The 20,095-nt window shown below is 44.6% G+C and overlaps 1 protein-coding gene and 1 long non-coding RNA gene across 3 annotated transcripts in view; one reads left to right on the top strand and one right to left on the bottom strand.

Annotated features, from left to right (window-relative positions):
- Positions 1-1,067: 1,067 nt before the first annotated feature.
- Positions 1,068-5,108, top strand: LOC122200795. Its single transcript, XR_006193938.1, has 3 exons — positions 1,068-1,300; positions 4,700-4,778; positions 4,891-5,108. It is a non-coding gene; the product is annotated as an uncharacterized LOC122200795 (long non-coding RNA).
- Positions 5,109-12,794: 7,686 nt separating this feature from the next.
- Positions 12,795-20,095, bottom strand: part of TTC17 (tetratricopeptide repeat domain 17) — a 124,898-nt gene continuing 117,597 nt past the window's right edge. For both annotated transcript variants that reach the window (XM_042906697.1, XM_042906698.1), the window contains 3 exons: positions 17,818-17,937; positions 16,040-16,183; positions 12,795-13,963 (listed from right to left, as the gene is read on the bottom strand). In XM_042906697.1, coding sequence (XP_042762631.1) covers positions 13,832-13,963; positions 16,040-16,183; positions 17,818-17,937 — 396 coding nt within the window. In that variant the 3' untranslated portion in view covers positions 12,795-13,831. The remainder of the gene's footprint in view (positions 13,964-16,039; positions 16,184-17,817; positions 17,938-20,095) is intronic.

The following is a 20,095-nucleotide window of genomic DNA, read 5'->3' as shown; positions in this document are numbered from 1 at the left end:
TGGACATACATAGGGGCTACTGTTTTCATTTTATAGTTGAGATAAAAGTCTCGATTCGTACTGCATTCTATAAATTTTAGCTCTATTTATATTAATTGCAAAATCCTTTAGTATCCAAATGTATTTATAGCCCATCAAAGAGAAAGAGGTTGTGTATTACGCTCAGTAATGCTATTTCCATGATAAACAATACAGGTTATGTGTCAATTTCGTCCCATTGGACAGTGTGCTCATCTGTTTAGAAGAGACGGTAAGCAATTACCTTAGCCTAGTTAATAATTTTCTTTTTTTCAGCTTTACTGAGGTATAGGTGAGAAATGAGAATTGTATATGGTTAATGTGTTCGACTTGATGTTTTGACATATGCATGCATTATAAAATGATCACCACAATCAAGTTAATTAACATATCCATCACCTCACATAGCTATAATTTTCTTCTTTCTTTTTTGTGAGAACACTTTAGATATGCTCTCTTAGCTGATTTCAGATACGCAATACAATATTGTTAAGTACAGTCACCATGCTGTACTTTACATCTCCAGAACTTACTTATCCTGTATGATTGAAACTTTGTCCCCTTGGACCGACATCTTCCTATTCCCCCCACCCCCGGCTCCTGGCAACCACCACTCTACTCTCTGCTTCTATTATTTTGACTGTGTTTTTTTTAATGTTTATTTATTTATTTTGAGAGAGAGAAGGGAGGAGGGACACACAGAGAGAGAATCCCAAGCAGGCTCCATGCTGTCAGTAAGTACAGAGCTTGACTCAGGGCTTGATCCCACGAACCAGGAGATCGTGACCTGAGCCAAAATCAAGGGTCAGATGCTTAACTGACTGAGCCACCCACGCACCCCCGATTTGGACTATTTTAGATTCCACATATAATTGAAATCATACGGTATTTATCTTTCTTGTGTTTGCCTTATTTCACTTAGCACAATGCCCTCCAGGTCTATCCATATTGTCATAGATAGCAGGATTTTCTTCTTTTTGTGGCTGATTAATATTCCATTGTGTGTACTGCATGTTCCTTAACCATTCATTTCTTGTCATTTAGGTTGTTTCCATAAATTAGCCATTGTGAAAAATATACGTTCACCTTGCATCCATCCATCCATCCATCTATCTATCCATCCACCTTTCTGACCATAGTAGACATCAGAAGTTGGGCTGATATGATACAGTAAGTAGACCAGATCCAGAATGGCAGCTGAAATTGAAATGACAGTCTGATTTCTGTAACATAATCTGCCATCATTCTCCAACTCCAAGATACATCTGCTCAAGCCAAACAGGTAAGTTAAATGAAGATATGATGGGGGTCACAGGTAGTTTGCTGATAAACTGGCTTTCAGAAAAGAAAACAAAAAAGAAAGCCTGGTTTGTAATGTTTCCCAATTTCTCTGGTTTAAATAGTCCCGACATGGCCAATTTTAAGCTACCAAAGTAACGTCACTGAAGATGCAGTTGGCAGGTAATGTTAACAATCAGAACAATTGTTATGAATAAATGAGAATAATGTCAACAGTTCTTGTGGGCTTGCACGAAGTGATTCTAGCACACCACTGGTCACCAACCTTGCATTTTTTTAAGTGTTCTGTGGTGGCACTATTCTCTGTGATTCTCCTAGAAATGTGGCATTGGTTTTGATTTACTCTATTGTTAGGGAGAAGGCTGGCAGGAGTTTTCACTTAGTCCTTCCTATCATGTCAGTCTGTATCTGCCATAGGTCAGGCAGGAGATTTTGTGTATATCTGCTTTTATATATATATAAATACGTATAAATAAATATATATATACATATATATGTATAAATAATATATATACTTATGTATATATACGTATAAACAAATAAATATATGTGTGTGTGTATATATATATATGTGTGTGTACATATGTATATGTATATGTATACATATATTCCAACTATACATTCAGGACCTGAAGAAACAACCACAGGGTAGATATGAATCTACTGGGCCCACTATGAACTAGTTTGGGCCCAAACTCCATTTATTTCCTGACTTCCATTAATGCTCACTCAACCCATGACCGGGGATTAAGATTAGCTCAGAGCCAGTAATAAATCCTGAAGAGTCCGGTATTTTTCTTTTCCTAGTGCACACCCACTGTGCTTAATGACCACAGAAAAATTGGGAGGGAGATGGACAATATAAATTTGCAACGTCATATGATACAGAGTACGTTTTTCTATTCTCTTGACTTAGGTTGGGAATTTAGTGAAAATCTAAGACTTGCTGATGTCCTGAGATTTTTGCTTGTCAGAACTCTAGTTTGTTTGTCTTTTAACTCTACAGATCAAGTAGGATGTGAAGGCAATGCTTCATGTATTTTACCCCTTGGCACCCATGATTAACTGGCCACCACCAAAGATCCCTATGTGTCAGTCTGTTCTGTCACCCTGGCCCTGCTGCCTTCTGTGTCCACTTTGCTTCTGGTCACTAAGTGTCAGTGAATTGCCAATGCTGGGATCTCACTCTTCCCATTAAAGCTCAGGGACACGTTTCAGTGGCAGTATCTTCCATCAACATCCCCAGCATGTGGTGCCCTGCAACAGTAACACTATCTCCTTAGCAACATGTTTCTGTCTTGGGGAAGGGAGGGTCCTTTGGTCCCCCTCAGGGGATATAAAGCACGGATAAGGCAGTCGCAGATGGCAAACCTGCTTCCACGTGTCTATCTCCCTAAGTCCTTGGGTTTCTTCTCCACTGTACCTAGAACAACTTTGGCATGTCGGTTTCATCGAGTACAGGCTTCCATTTACCAAGTAAAGTAACACTGGAACTTTTATCACGTTCTTGAGCTGGCACACCAGCCTCAGAATCTCTGGTAACTCAGCTGGATTTACAACTACATTCTTTTCTCCCTACTCTAGCATGGGTGGAACCCATTCTTATGAATATTCCTCAGGTTTTCATTGATATGTAAATTTGCACATTTGGGCATTTAAGCGTCTATTAGACTCACCTTTATAATTGGCTCCTTGGGCACACGGAGATTGTCTTTCCCATGGCTCTGGGGGCAGGTGAAGCTATGGGGTAAGGGATAGTCATAGAGTCTTCAAGCAAGGCAGGCCCTGTCTCCTTAGGCAAGGTAGCAGGGGCTGTTTCTACTGGTGAGAGAAGCCTGGTGGAGTCATGGGATTCAGGGTCTTCAGACTGAACTAGGTTCTCCTAAATATCACTATTCTAAATTTTTAGACTCTGGTCTTTCCTAATCATTGTCCTAAGCTCCAGGTGTGGTTTTACCTCTGTCTGGCTGACGTGCAGTGTGGATAGAGCATCAGTTTGAGCTCAGAGGGTCTGTGACTCAGTGACTTAGAACATGAGAAATGCCATTGAGGCCAGCTGGTCTTTCCCAGTGCCTGGACTCTCCTGATGGAGCTCTCATCCCACAAATTGTGATGGGCTGTTTTACCTGTCTGCCTCTCTCACCAGAGAGAGGTATTTTTCTTATGTCCCCAGTGCCCAGCAAGGTGCCTGGCATACGGAAGTCCTCAGGACTTATTCACTGAATGAATGTACAAATGAAACAATAAAGGAGGGAATCAAGAGTTGTCTTCCAGGTTATTGACCTTAATACTCTGAGTAGTTACCCTGAATATGTCCCTTCATCCGTCCATCCATTCATCGCATCCTTATTAAGCAGCTACTTTGTGCAACACACCTGGCCCTTAACATCCTTGTAATGGCTTGCTTTTAGTCAATAATAAATCAGCTTACTGTGCACAGGGTAGTCAAGATACTGTCAGTGGTAGGGAGAATATAATCTGTTCTTGACTTTAAAACAGTGATATTGGAGCCAGGCAGAACTGAGATTGAATCCTGCCTCTGACAATATTTTAGGAACCTCGGGTAATTTACCTTTTTGAGTAAGAGTTTCTCCTTCTGCAAAGTGGTTTTAATAATATTTAACTTGCAGGATGGTTCTGAGTCAGCTTCAGTGAATGTTGTTGAATGAATGAGATGGAGTGAAAGAAAGAAGGAGGGAGGGAGGGAAGGATGGAAGAAAGGGAGGGAGGGAGGAAGGAAGGAAGGAAGGAAGGAAGGAAGGAAGGAAGGAGGGATTATCGTCCCACTTAGGCTGGGTGGGCCACAGCCTGGCTCCTCTCTCAGTCCATGTGCTGCCTGAAAATTCAGATGGGTAAGAGAAAGCCTAAGCCTCAAGTTTTGCTTAACCAAACAAAAATGGAATAAACTGGGTGAAAAAGCAGAGAGCTAGTGAAATCCTCTCCCAAAATGGACCCTGAGCCAGCAGCAGGGGCCCTTGGGCAGGTGACCCAAGAGTCAGACTAACTGCTGCCTCCACTGCTGAATATCCGACCACCCAACCCATCCCCTCCCCGCAGGGATGTGGGCCATGCGATGTTGGCATGGTGACCAGTCAGCCTGTCTCCCCCTCCTCTGCATCCTGACGACAAAGAGGCCCTGAGGAGTAGAATGGGGGCACTGCAGGCTCCACTGGCTCAAGAATGGTAGGGAGAGCAGGGTCCAGAAACTGAGGGGGCCTGCCTGCTAAACTCCAGCAGCAGGAACAATGGAGCCGTTGCCCTGGCAACCAGGGGAGGCCTCTCCCTGGGGCTCAAAGCTGAGTCTGGGAAGAGGTGTCCTAAGAAAGGGACGTTGGGAACAGAGGAGGGGAGTGCCTGTTCTCAGAGCTGTCTGTACCCCCAGGAAGGGGCAGGGGCCCCTTTCCAGAGAAGATGATCGGAGTCGCTGTGGACCATTCTCCAGAGCTTCAGAGGGAGACCGGGTGAGAGCAGTCTCCAGCGTGCAGAGTGGAGATGATGCTGAGTGGGTGGGGGACGCTTCACTGCAGCATCTGATGAGGACTCTCCCCTGATGCCCACCTCTCCACTTCTCAGGCCTCCTGATGGCTGCTTTCGGGGCAGGGGCCATGGAACCAGGGCCCAGGGTCAGTGGCACCAATTTGGGGCTGTCCTGCAAACTCTGGGGTGTGTGTGCATGCTGTCGGTGCAGGTGAAGAGTGTGCCCTTGCGGTGGGAGGGAAAGGACCACGTTCTCCAAGCCTGAAGGCAGACCCCTGCCCTGAGAGGTCCCAAGGGTGTGTAAAGGCATTAGCTTCCGGAGCAAGACAGTTCTGGCTTCAGATCCAGCTCCATCGCTCACCAGTGGCACACCCCCACCCGAGGAAATGGTTTTGTGGGAGGCCGGGTTTCCCCGACTGTAAAGCAGGAATGATACTGGCCTTGGCATGTTGGTATTGGATGGAGGAGACGGCCCCTGGGATGCAGAGTGAGGGCACAGAGTGGCTCAGTGTGGGTGAGCTTCCCATCCCTTTCTGCCCTCAGCCACTCGTTTCTCCCTCCACGCGCCTGTGGCTTGGAACCCTGGAGGGATCGATCGCCTCAGCTCTACACAAAGTACTGAGGTACCCCAGCAACACAGACACATCCCCATTCTCCCTGACTGGCTCCCCTGTTCTTATTAGCCTCCTGGGGAGCACAGTCTTTGAGGATTCTGGGCAGGACGTAACCCTGTCGTGGTGAACAGAGTTGTCTTTGAGAATGGCTAGTTACAAGTGCACCTGGCCTTTCTGAATTTTCTCCTTTTCCCCTTTGAACGTGGGTTGCTTTTGCCATAAAGAAAACGTTAAAAGGAGATGAAACATACCTTATAAAAGGCCTGAGCACTTAGAGGCACGGGAAGTGGCCTTGCCAGGCCCTGAATGTGTCCTGGGCCTAATGCCCATAGCACTTGCCTGAAGAGAAGCAGGTGGCTGGCTGAGGGGGAGCCTGCCTCAGCTGGTGGCCACCTGAACAAGAGACCCCAGAGCGGAGGCCTTGTAGCGCCATGCCCTATCCCCCTCCGCAGTCAGCACCCAACACGACCCGGGAGCCTGCGTGGGTGTTGGAGGATGAAGTCGGGAGTCACGATGCCAGCCGGATGCCTCGTCCTTTCAGAACAAACGGCGCCCTCTTGTGGCCACTAGGCCTCATGGCAGCCGCTTCCACCCCAGTGCCCTCGCAGCGCTCAGACAGGTGCCTGAAGGGAGGGGCACCAAGGATTCTGGACCTGGTCTGGCCTGGCTCTCGGGTCCCAAAGTCAAGTTCATCCTGGCCTGGCTCCCCGAGTCGAACTGGAGCATCAAGGCTTTTCCTTACTTCTTCCCAAGCGAGAAGCTTGTGGAGGCTGAAACTCACTCCTTCTGAGAGGAGCCAGAGATGGGGGTGGGGGGTGCTGAGCGGACAAGCTGGCTGCAGCTGTCTGTCTCAGATCAAAGCAGATTGGACAAGTAGTTCACATACTGATTCTGGAGAATCTGTTATGTCATAGTCCTGGGCTGCGCTTGTGGGGTGTGTGGGCAGATATGAAGGAACTAAGAAAAACACACTTGTAGCTCTGTAGTGCCCTAACCCTAGTTAGTGTGTTCATTCCAGACAGAAGTTACCTGGGAGACTGGGAGCAGCCTCAGGAAGGTCCACGGGCCCCTCAAATTATATGTAAAATATGGGCTCATGAGCCTTTTCCTGGAGAGGGTCCAGAGCTTTCATCAGCTTCTCAAAGGATGTCCAGGAACAAGAACCACAGCTAAAGTAAATGAGACCAGAACTTTCTCATCCAATGCTGTACGGGCCCCTTCAAAATAGTCACCCTGTCGGGAGGTAGACGTGCTCAAATGATACTGTCTGCTTCCTTCTGGGGTTCCTTTAGGCTGTCCTCGGGGACAGCTTTACAACTATGAAAGAGGCTCATTCCTCCCTGACCACATCTGGCTTTTGTCCCCAGAATGACCCAGCTTGATCACCCACTTCAGTCACTGGCTCTGGATCCAAATGACTGTCAGCTCTTTCCAAAAATGCTACCTACCTTAACAAGGCAAAGATCTGTCACGCTCAAGAGTATTCAAGTGAACATGACAGAAGCACTACTGCATGAGTTCCTGAAACTTCCTTCCAAACGCAGAATGGGAAAAGAGTACGTGAAGCTATATAGTCTATTGAGGTGACTACTTTGGAGGGTCTGCTAGGTCAGTAAAAACTTGGCAATGTGACTCTGTAACGATGGATCGTAAGCATAACAGATTAATTAGCAATACCCAGAAGGTGAGACAAAGGGCCAAAGAATGTGTAGAGGCAGTCAGAGAATGGAGAAGTTGTGGTGGCCATCATTCGTACAGCATTCAAGAGAAATTTACTGGGGTGCCTGGGCGGCTCAGGTGGTTAAGCGTCCGACTCTGTTTCAGCTCAGGTCATGATCTCACAAAGTTTGTGGGGTCGAGTCCCGAGTCAGGCTCTGTGCTGACAGTCAGGAGCCTGATTAGGATTCTCTTTCTCCTTCTCTCTCTGGCCCTCCCCCCACTAGTGCGCTCTCTCTGTCTCTCTCAAAATAAATAAATAAACATTAAAAAAAGAGATATTTATCAATGTCCACTCTGGACCCTAGGTGAATAAGATAAGCGCTCCCTGTAGATAAAGGAGATAGACCCTGCTCGTGTCACACGTGCTAATATCCACTGTCCAGGGATACGAAAGCCCTTTATTAGAGATTTCAGTACCTTTTCCCTTGTATAGATATCTGGAAGGACCGGCACTGCTCATAAAGGAAATTCACTCACCGTGCAATAAATATTACTGAGCACCTACCATCTATCATGTTCAAAGTGCTACGTACGGCAAGTAAAATCTCTTAAAAAGCTTGATGTCTAGTAGAGGAGATGATAGAAATATAAATACAGAGAAGGGAGAATGTGATTAAAGTGTCACAGCAGAGATCAGACAAGGGGCTAGGAAGGGCGAGACTTAGAAGGCTGTGGTTGATTACGTGAATGGCCTCCATCCCTCTTTCCTCCCTGTGCCCATGCCCATTGCCATGTGACTTTGCAGCACTCTCTCACCGAATGCCGGGTTGTAATTCCTATCCCTGGACAATGGATATTAGCACACGTGACACAGCAGGTACCTGAAAGTGCTCACATGACTGGGCTTGTTCTCTAGTGCTTCTGCCATTGCCACGAGAAGAATATTCTGGGCTAGCTCACTGGTCACAGGAAGAGCCTCTGCAAGTGGGAAAGGCAAGCAGAACCCATGTTCCAAGGACAGGAGAGTGGGTGAGGAGCCTCAGAGTGCCTGGATCCAGTTCCTGGGTCAATTGGTGGTCACCTCTTTTGGATGACATTCCCTAACACGAGGGAGTGAATTTGTAATTGCATCCCATTCTACCTCATAAACGTGAATGTTGGCAGGCAGATTGGTTAGACACTACTCCCTTCACCTCCCTTCTGCCTTTTCATCCTTTATAGCCAGCCGCTGGGATCTCCCTGGATTGTGAACATCTCTGCACTTGGAATGCCATGTAGTCTGCCCCTTAGTTACCAAGTTTGGTCCTCAGAAGCTCAGCCTGGTGTCCAGCTGCCACCTGCAGGATTTGGAGAGTAATGGGCAGAAGTTGGCCTGGTCCTTTTTCCCTGGGGCCCCTAGTCCTCACTAGCCTTACCTGACTATAGAGAAAATGGCTGCTGAGAATGACTCTGGACACATTCTCAAAACTCTTGGAGATGCCTTAATGCAGAAGCCCCAGGCTCCCATCTGCCATTTTAATGAAGCTAACGTGGTAAGGGTCTGGCTGGGCCTTATTTCCAAAAGGGCCTGAGCTTGTTTTCACATGGTAAGGAGTACTTCCCCAAAGGAGCTGGACATTTTCAGAGTAGCTGGGCTTTCTGTAATAGGCCCCTGCAGAGATTTTGGGGTTGAAGGCCATGGCGTAACTCTGGAGAAGGTAAATTCTAGACAAAATCAGAGTGTGCTCTGAAGCTAGTGGGTCTGAATGTCTTTTTCCATTTGAGCCCTTATGAAGAATATAATTCATGTTTATCAGTATCCCCAGGGGAAGGTTCCAGATTTCTTGGGGGAAAGGTCATATGTGGTATAGAACTGGCCTTTCCAAACTTCCAGTCATGAAAGCACATGGGGCACACACTCTGGAATCCCCTACCCTCAACTTCAACACACAATTTTAAATACTGAGCTAATGTAAAGTCAAGAAAGAGAAATCACCACGTGCCAGCAATGGTGTGGGAACTCACTGCAACAATACACAAGGCCTGAGAATCACTATGGGCTGAGGAACTGTGGTCATAGGCTCCACACAGGGACAGGAATCAGGACTCATGGACAACTGAGAGATGTAAATGGGTCCGCATAAGGCCAGGAGCCAGGGATGAGACTTTTTTGTCCAGTAGGTAAAATATTGGGACCCTCAGTCTCCTGCCTTTGGGAAGGTGGGGCCCTAATTCACTCTCCATACAGTGCAGAAACCCCAAAGAAAGTAACATACAAACATGTTTGACCTTGTAGAGATCCCAGGAGAGACCACCTCAAAAACTTCCTTCATAGGGAGGCATCCAGCTCCACTAATGAATTAATTCACTCAACAGTTTTCTCTGGATACCTACTGTGTACCGGGGGCTAGAGACACATCAGGGTACAAAACAGATAAAAACTTTGCAGTTAGAACTTCCTTTTAGGTTGGGAGTGACAATAAATATGCTGGATGCTGGTAGACTCGATGATTTGTTATGGAGAGAAGTAAACAGGCAAGGGGGTTAGGACACTGTGATGGCGGGTGCCATAATGTAAAATCTCATGATCAGGGAAGCCCCACAGAGGTGGTGAGGAGGTAAGCCAAGTGGGTTTTGGGGAGGAGCGTTTCAGATAAAGCAAACAGCAAATGCAGACGTCCTGAGGCAGGAGCAGGCGGGAAGTTTCAAAACATAGTCAGTAGGCTAGTTTGGCTGAAAAGGAGGAAGATACTAGCCCTTTGTCCGATATGTCATTTGCAAATATCTTTTCCCATTTCGTTGGTTGCCTTTTAGTGTTGTTGATTGTTTCCTTTGCAGTGCAGAAGTTTTTTATCTTCGTGAGGTCCCAATAGTTCATTTTTGCTTTTAATTCCCTTGCCTTTGGGGATGTGTCAAGTAAGAAATTGCAGTGGCTGAGGTCAGAGAGGTTTTTTCCTGCTTTCTCCTCTAGGTTTTGTTGGTTTCCTGTCTCACACTCAGATCCTTTATCCATTTTGAGGGTTTTTTTTTGTGAATGGTGTAAGAAAGTGGTCTAGTTTCATCCTCCTGCATGTTGCTGTCCAGTTCTCCCAGCACCATTTGTTAAAGAGACTTGTTTCCATTGGGTGTGCTTTCCTGCTTTGTCAAAGATTAGTTGGCCATACTTTTGTGGGTCTAATTCTGGGATTTCTATTCTATTCCATTGGTCTATGTGTCTGTTTTTGAAGGGCTAGTATCCAAAATCTATAAAGAACTCACCAAACTCCACACCCCCCCCAAAAAAAAATAATCCGGTGAAGTAATGGGCAGAAAACATGAATAGACACTTCTCCAAAGAAGACAGATGGCCAACAGGCACATGAAAAGATGCTCAACGTCGCTCATCAGGGAAATACAAATCAAAACCACACTCAGATACCACCTCACGCCAGTCACAGTGGCTAAAATGAACAAATCAGGAGACTATAGATGCTGGTGAGGATGTGGAGAAATGGGAACCCTGTTGCACTGTTGGTGGTAATGCAAACTGGTACAGCCGCTCTGGAAAACAGTGTGGAGGTTCCTCAAAAAATTAAAAATAGATCTACCCTATGACCCAGCAATAGTACTGCTAGGAATTTACCCAAGGGATACAGGAGTGCTGATGCATAGGGGCACGTGTACCCCAATGTTTATAGGAGCACTTTCAACAATAGCCAAATTATGGAAAGAGCCCAAATGTCCATCAACTGATGAATGGATAAAGAAATGTGGTTTATGTACACAATGGTATACTACATGGCAATGAGAAAGAATGAAATACGGCCTTTTGTAGCAACGTGGATGGAACTGGAGAGTGAAATAAGTCATACAGAGAAAGATACCATATGTTTTCACTTTTATGTGGATCCTGAGAAACTTAACAGAAGACCATGGGGAGGGGAAGGAAAAAAAAAAAAGGTTAGAGAGGGAGGGAGGCAAAACATGAGAGACTCTTAAAAACTGAGAACAAACTGAGGGTTGATGGGGGGTGGGAGGGAGTGGAGTATGGGTGGTGGGTATTGAGGAGGGCACGTGTTGGGATGTTGTATGGAAACCAATTTGACGATAAATTTCATATTTAAAAAAAAAAAGGAAGAGGGAGAATAATAGAGAAAGCCCAAGAGGTGAGCCAGTGTGTGTGTGTGTGTGTGTGTGTGTGTGTGTGTGTGTGTGTGTGTTTGGTAAGGCTTTATATGTCCTTTCAAGTCACTAGTTTTAAGGAGAGAAATGACAATCTGACTTCTGTTTTAACAGGTGTCAGGATTACTCTAGGATTTTTGTTTGTTTGTTTTGACTTGATTAATTGGAAGCAGGAAACTCAGATGGGAAGACCAAAGTTAGACAAGACGCCTTGGGAAGGATAAGGAATTCAGTTTTGGACCACGTGAAAATATGGAGTAGATAGTTGGACAAATGAGTTTAGGGCTAATAGGCATCTATCCATGCCTGAGGTATGAATGTGGAAGTCATAAGCACGGAGACAGAATCTGAAACCATGTAACTGGATGTCTCATCCACTTAGTGTCTCATCACTAAGGATGGGAAAGAACACAGAGGGGAGCAGAGAGGTAAACACTGAGGACCAGGGAATTCAAGCATTATGGGGTCAACAGTCCACATGCCCAACAAACAGAATTCATTCCTGATGAACAAGAAATCATTGTGCGATTTGAAAAGAATTCTGAAAATGTTCAAGTCATTAAAACAAAGACTAGCATCCACCAAACAAGGAGAGATCATGAAACATGAGCAAGCAGATATGAAAAAAAGAGCCAGAAATCCTTACCCAGAAATCCTAAGAGTGAAAAATATCATTATTGCAATAAAAATCTCAATGGGTAAACAGTAGACTAGACACAGCTGATGAGTTAGTGGATTGGAAGACAGAATTGAAGAAACCCACCAGAGTGAAAAACAGAGAGATCAAAATTTCTTCAGGTGGCATTTCTATTAAATACACTCAAGCTCCTCACCTTCCAGCTAGGAATCACTGTTGGAAGCAGTTGTTTTTTTTTTTTAAGTTTGTTTATTTCAGAGAATGAGTGAGTGGGGGAGGGGCAGAGAGAGGAGAGAATCCTAAGTAGGCTCCATGCTGTCAGCACAGAGCCTGACATGGGGCTCGAACTCATGAACCGTGAGATCATGACCTGAGCCAAAACCGAGAGTCGTACACTTAACCGACTGAGGCCCCAGGCTCCCCAAGCAGCCACCAAGCTTTTGGATCAGGGTCCAGAAATGGAACAAAACTCTTAACGTGAAAGAAAAATCATTTATTTCTAGAACTGGGAAAAGAGTTGGTGGCAGGCCTGAAGACCTCCGCCAACAAGAAGAGCTAACGTTCACTGGCTGCGTAGTGTGTGCCCGCCCACGACATGACCCTCACCAAGGTTCTCCAAGACGCTTACATGGATGAACTTCAGGATCAGTGCTCACCCTGAGGGGATGTGACTTTGTGACTTAGATTATTCTTCCTTTCCCGGGAAGGTCAATTATAAACCCAACTCTGAACACTTGCTGATTGTGCATCTTTGCCGGTCAAATGTATCATGCTGATCAGTTCATCAGCCATACAATCTAGTGATGGATTATTTCTCTCCTCACCTTGCTGTTGTGGAAAGAAAGATAAAGATGACCCAGGACTTGAGAGGATCAGATCCAGAGTTACCATTGGCTTCAGAGCTGTCCACGTTAGTCTGCTTTTGAAGAAAAAAACACACCACAGACCTATTTTGCTCATAAACAACTTTTATTTTTGTTCTCAGTATGTGCCCTTGAAGATTCCAAAACGTCTGGAGTTTCTGACTCTCCTGGGACCAGAGGGAAGAGCACTGTACGGAAATACTCAACCTTGGTGCGTCGCTCTCTCCTGAGGAGCTAAGTCTGAAGGCCTCAGAGAGAGGGAGCACACACTCACACCTTATTCCAAGGCGGGTAACACGGTGAACAAAGAATTAGTAAAACATAGACTCGGTCTGTAGAGGGCTTCAAATATACATATTCTATATATATAAACCTGTTATATAGGATTTCAACTTATTGGTTTCCTTGTGATTTGTAAGTAAAGTACAAATGATATAGATGGTGTACACGGCTGACTTCCCCTTCTCAGCCCCCCTCCCTCCCCAACATAAATAACATCACAAAGGTCAGGTGATCCTAAGAGTTTCTGTTGTTGTAAATATTTTGTTTTAAAAATCATTTCCCCTTCCTCCCCTGCAAACTACCTCTGAGAGTTTGTAACATAGCAGCAAGGAACGGACGCGACCGAGGACAAGCATGGATCTAATGGGGGGAGCGCACAATGTTGCTTCTCACTGGCACCAGATGGGCTTTTGCATTTCCACTGACAACAGAGGCTACGACAGGAAGCAGAGAATGTGCAACGCGGTTTCATCCTCCGCCCGAGAGGAGGAGGAGGCTGGCTGGACCACTGAAGAAAGCCCTAAAGGCATCGAGGTTTTGGAGACAGAGCGCAGCTCCAGAAACGTCTTGGCTCAGTATTTACACGGTATCTTTCGGCTGCATTTTCCTTTTGAGAAATCTGTGTTGCGGAGGTTGGCTGGGGGAAAGAAGGAACTTAAAAACAAAACAAAACCAATTCCCACGTATGTAAAAGTCCTGTTTTAAGTCTTACTCAGTTATTCTCACACATGTCATTAAAAGTAGATACTGACAATGATTGGTTTCTTTTCTTATTTTTTTTTTTTTAAGAGCATGAAGGGAGAGAGAGAGAGAAAGAGAGAAAGAGAGAGAGGAGGGATGCACTAGGGAGAGCGCCGTCCCTTCTTCAGCATCAAGTGACACTGGATAGTCTGGATTCGGTTCTTGGCCGGAACAAACTCAGGCTGCAGCTTCAGCGTCGATTCATACCACACCAGTGCTTTTTCAAACTCTTCCTGTGAGAGGCAAAGGGACAGACGTGAGAGGGATACCCAGCTAAATATGTGTCATCGCTGGTTTCTTCTCGAGAAGCGCCTCTGTGCCAGTCGCAATCCTACTGTATTTTCTCAACAGGTCTACATCTCTGAGGAAAACTCTGAGGTCTGGAAGGAAACAACTACCTCCACCCCCAAGGTACAATATCACAAAGAAAATGAAGGCAGAGCCCAAGAGCCAAAATGGAAGGGGAGATCACCTTTACAAAAGTCTGGCCCAACATTGGGAGGCATCCTGGAGGTAACAGTGAGAGCCATCATTCCTGAGTACCTGCTCTGTGCTGGGCCCTGTGCTGGGTGCTTTACAAAATCCCTCCATTGAATCCTCACAGAAACTTCTAGAACTATGCCTGGCAAATGCTCCTTATGCATCTGCCTGAGGTTTTGTTACTACAGCTAGAGAGATGGAAGTAAAGTCAGGTATCTCAAAGTCAGGTATTGTAGATTTTCATACAGCTTTTTTGTTCTCCCTAGTGTTTAAAAATACAAACATTGTTTGGAAATGATCACGGCCATTTTGAAGGCATTAATCTTTTACGTAGACCAACACTCTCAAAGAAGAGCCCAAACCAACTGGTTGAATGATGCCTCCTAGGCAAGTGAGAGGCAGAATTTCTCATTCATAGTAGCAAATTTCACATTTACTGAGGACAAAAATAGCTTCTTTGATTTTAAGAAGCAGAGAGGGAAATCTGCACATTCAGCAATACCTACCTGGCCAAATTATACTTGCCGCCTTTCAAGTCAAGGATGACACATAAAACTTAGAGCTTTAAGCTGCTTATTCTATTAGCCTTTACTGAGAATACCTTGGGTATTGCCCCATGTGAGACACCCAGCTTTAGATGCAAGTGCAAGGCATGATCCTAATGTTAAATTCAGCTATGACAGCTTCTAGAGGACCCCTGGGATTTTAAGTTCTGAAATTGGTCCTTGTTTCTGACCAGAACAAGGGTTCCGGATGATGGCTTTGGTATTTTCTCTGTAAATGGGATAACATGTAACCAGTGGCACTCCAGCATTCATTAAACATTTGAAGAGACCTGGTATATGCCAAACACTGTGAAGTGCTAGGAACGGAAAGATGAAGAGGAGTCTCTTCTCCAAGGAGCTCCTCGTCTAGGGGGAGAGACGGACACTTAAAAAAGATTATAAAACAAGGTGAAAATGTGGCAAGAAAAACATGCACAGGGCATCATGAGTGCAATGACAGGTACCTAGCCCAACCTGAAGGCAAGAGAATACAAGTGTTTATGTCCATGTGAGCATTAGGTAAGTTTTTCTGGCTCCAGAAAACTGTAGGTAACTCTGACACTATTGTTAGTGTTAAATTCATGCGGAAGAGCTACACAGTGCAAATACTTAGGTGAGTTTCATGTAGTATATTTTTATCTTATTTTTAAAAATGCTTATCTATTTATTTTTAGAGAGACAGAGAGAGAGGGAGAGAGAACAGGGGAGGGGCAGACAGAGAGGGAGACCTAGAATCCCAAGCAAGTTCCATGCTGTCAGTATAGAGCCTCATGAGGGGCTTGAACTCATGAACCATGAGATCCACAACCTGAGCCAAAATCAAAGAGTCAAAGGCTTAGCTGACTGAGCCACCTGGGAGCCCCTTATGTACTGTATTTTTTTTTTTTAATTTTTCAAATGTTTTTATTTATTTTTGAGACAGAGAGAGACAGAGCATGAGCAGGGGAGGGGCAGAGAGAGAGGGAGACACAGAATCCGAAGCAGGCTCCAGGCTCTGAACTGTCAGCACAGAGCCCGACGTGGGGCTCGAACCCACAGACCGTGAGATCGTGACCTGAGCTGAAGTCGTATGCTCAACCAACTGAGCCACCCAGGTGCCCCTGTGTACTTTTTAATGCACAAACACTTTAGCCATAAAATATACCTTTGGTGGACCTAGCAATTTCAGACACAAAATGTACAGGAAACTGGAGGACACTGATAGTCAAGGAAGTTTTGCAATCAAAGGTGTGCCCGGGAGAGAGGGGCAGAGTCGGTGTGCTCTGCCCCCACTACCAATCTCACCATTGCCACGTAGACGTTGCCCAGCGTGAAGTGGTTCACAGCAAAGTGCGGTGCGATCTCTACTGCCATGGTGGCTACTATGACAGCATCATTCCAGAGCTTGGCATTGTGCAAGATATTAGCCAGGCTAATCAGGGGCACATCCTGGGAACAGAAGGAGAATGGCGAGAAGGGAAAGATACTGGTTTTTGAGCTTTCATTCTTAGTTGTTCATAAATAATGCAGTAGGTTTTTCCTGGTCAATGACTGAGTAATGAAACTGAACCTGCTGGTCTTCTATTTGCTACTGGCCTGTGATAGATAAGGCGATTGCGTGAGAATATAAACCAATGCATTATTTCTTTCATTAGGAAAGTCTAGCCTCAAAACACAAAGCAGAAATGTCAACTGAATAAACAATCTGCTTAGTGAAGTTGGTGGTTTACGTTCTGGTATAGGCTCCCATCTTGTTGCAGATTGGTAATAAACGGCTCATGGACTGACACCTGTCCATAGACCACACACTCTGAGTCATGCTGCCACAGAGTCAAAGTGCCTTCTGCAAGGTCCACAGCATAATCTGCTTGAAGCAGGGGCTGGTGAACTTTGGCCTACAGGCCAAATCTAGCTGGCTGCCTGTTTTTGTAAGGTTTTATTGGAATGTAACCATTCCCATTCTTTTACGTATTTCTGTGGCTGTTTTATGCTACCATGGCAGAACCGAGTGGCAAGAACAGAGGCCGTCTGACCTACACAGCCTAAATTTCTTAGCGTGTGGCCCTTTACAGAAAACATTCTCTGACCCCTGACCTAGAGTGTTGGCCCTTGCTGCTGTCTAGCAGTACAGAGCACAGGATGATAGGCTGAACAAGTAGCGACATTTTTATCATCACAAATATTTATGTCCTTTAAATGTGTTACCCAAGCAATTACCACCTGAATCACACAGTCTGGAGTTCTATAGGAGATACAGAAGACACAGGAAAGGAGGACCCCTCTGTCCTTACTGGACACTCACAGAGTGCAGGGCATTACGTGAGGCCACAGAGGTCTCATAACGTGCCCAAGGGCACAAAGCTAGCAAGGGGCCCAGCTGCATTTGGAACTCAACAGTGCCTAAAAGGAAAGGTGAGCTCCTTCCACCACTCATGAAGACATGAGCCATGTCATCAGGAAGTAGGAGATGTGGAGATTAATGCAGAACTCAGCACATGTGGACACAAATGTGCTGTTAAAAAGCTGAACATTCTCAGTCATCATAATTACAACTGGCATTTTTGAGAAGACTGATGTTACACTGAGTTAGCAGGGCTTTTTGAAGTTTTCGTTTTTGTGGAAAAGGTGAAGTCAGATGAAGACCAGGAACTGGCCGATATATAAGAAGAGATGGAAACTGCTTCAGTTTCTGTGTCTGGAAGCAAGATTAAGTCAGCAGTCTAAGCAAAACAAGTGTAACAGGCTTCCAGGCCTCTGGGGATGAGCTAAACCCAGAACGACTTGCAGGGTGACAGGCTGCCTAGGCCAGTATGTTTTATGCCAGGTGGCTCTGAATAGAAAGAAACACCTTCCAGTGATCCTGAAGACCTTCCCCCAAGTTCCCATTTGCTGAGGCAGGAAGGCATGGTGGTGGGTATAACGTCCAGGCTTGTGGTAGCATAAGTGGGGTCATAGGTTCTTCCAGCCTATGCTATTTTGCCACTTTCTTACTGGCTAAGAATGAGGACGGCTAGTTGAAATCTCAGAATAAACAATGGAAAGGACCAAGAGACAGAAATTCACACCTTCTGAGTCCCACTCACCTTCATCTGGTGTGGAGCATAGTGGAGGGCCTGGCGGAGGCAGTCAATTGCCTTCTTTCCTTGGCCTTTTACTCTCCAGTAGAGGGCTGCCATGCTGGAAAGGACCCAGGATGTCTGGTTCTACAAAGGAATGGTCAGTTGAAGCTGGTGTCTCTTAAACATACGAATTTACCACCAAGACTCAGAACAGTAACATGCATTCATGACCACGGAGTACTTACTAGGTGCTGGAGGCAGCCACACATGTGCATCCTCAGTAACCCTAACAGCAATCCTACGGGCTTGATACTGATATTACAGCCTTTTATAGATAAGAAAACTATGACTCAAAGAGATTGTCTTGTCCCAATCCGCTCAACTATTAAATAGCAGAACTATGTTTCATGCCCATGATCTTTTGGAATTAAATTTACTTAAGTTTTTGAACAGGTAACTCATTTACATGTTTCAAAGACCAGAAGGTATGCAAAGTTATACAGTGAAAAGTCTCCTTCCCATTCTTGTCTCTATTGTATACAAGTAAATAGTATTTTTAGTTTCCTATGTAACTTTCCAGGGTTTCTTTATGCTTTATATAAGCAAATATGAATACAGGCTGATACTCCCATCTTTTCATATGAGGTCACACTTTACTTATATAAAAGGTAACATTCACTTGCACTTTGTTTTCTTCACTAAACAATACACCTTGGAGTTCTCGCCACATCAGTGTATGGAAAGCCTCCTCGTTCTTTTATTATCAGCTGCATTATTATTCATTGTATGGATGTTCCATTATTTATTTAACTAGGTCCTTATGAATGAATACTCCTCTCTCCCCCAATTTTTTACTATTACAAACATCACTGAAAAAATAACCTTAGGTATAGTTTTGCATTTGTGCCCGTGAATTTGTAGGATACATTTCCAGATGTGGACACGGGAATACACATGTCATTTTGATAGATACCATCACACTGCCCTCCATAGGACTGTAACAATTCCTCACCAGAAATACATGTGTCCCTGTTTTGTTATAGCCTCACCACAGTCTGTTATTAAACTCTTGGACTCTTTGAGAGGTAAAGAATGTGGTTTAAATCTGCATTTCCCTTCTTATGAATGGAACTGACCATCCTTTCATGTTTGACAGCCCTTTGTATTTCCTTTCTGTGAAGTAGCTGCTCTTATATTTTGTTAAGAGGTCTTTATCTTCTCTATTTGAAAAAGCTCTTTATTTATTAGAGAGATTATTTCCCTGCTATGATATGAGTTACAGATACATTCTCTCAGTTTTCTGAAGTCCACTTTTGGACCTATGGTGCTTTTTGTTATATAGATTTTGATTTCTGCGTAGCTCAGCTTATTAATTTGGATGGTCTCTGGATTTTCAGTTGTTGCTGAGAAGGCCTCAGATTATCAATAAATTTTACCATGTTTTTTTCCCCAGAACTTTTATAGTTTTATTTTTCACACTGAATTTTTTTTAATGTTTATTTATTTTTGAGACAGACAGAGAGAGAGTGAGCGAGCAGGGGAGGGGCAGAGAGAGGGAGACAGAATCTGAAGCAGGCTCCAGGCTCTGAGCCGTCAGCAAAGAGCCTGACCCAGGGCTTATACTCACAAACCCTGAGATCATGGCCTGAGCCAAAGTTGGATGCTTAACCTACTGAGCTACCCAGGTGCCCCTTATTTTTCACATTTAAATCTTTGATCCATTTGAAATTTAACTTGGTGTTTAAGAAAAGATATGGCTCCAATTTTATTTTTTTCCAGATGGCTACTAAGTTGTCCCAATAATATTTAATGAATAATTCATCCCTCCTCCCACACCAAGATGCTACCTCTACCATACACAAAATTTCAGTACTTAATTTAGGTCTCATTTTGGATTTTCCTTTTGATGGATGGACTCTCAGCCAATACAGATGAAGCAATCAGAAAACTTACCCTGCTTTCTACTTTATTTCTTTCTTCCAGTCTAATTTTTTGGTAATTTTATCATTCTTCATTGTCAGGGCATATAGTATTTATATTCTGTTCTATCACTCCATTTCCCACTTTTGTTTTCCAATTGGTTCTGCAGTTAAATATATTCATTGATCATTGACATTACTTTTGTGTGGCTTCCCCAATCATCTTGTGGTTGGCTGAGGTTCAGCCCAATACTGTTGATGGGAACAATATTCTTTGCAATTTTTGTTATGGGCTGAATCGTGCTCCACCAAAATTCATGTTGAAATCTCAACCTTTCGTACCTCAAAATATAACTGTATTTGGACAGAAGGTCTTTAAGGAG

Source organism: Panthera leo, chromosome D1 (genome assembly GCF_018350215.1).
Source record: "Panthera leo isolate Ple1 chromosome D1, P.leo_Ple1_pat1.1, whole genome shotgun sequence".
In the NCBI taxonomy this organism is placed as follows: domain Eukaryota; kingdom Metazoa; phylum Chordata; class Mammalia; order Carnivora; family Felidae; genus Panthera; species Panthera leo.
Note: the sequence above shows the minus strand (reverse complement) of the source record. Positions and strands in the feature narration are given on the sequence as shown.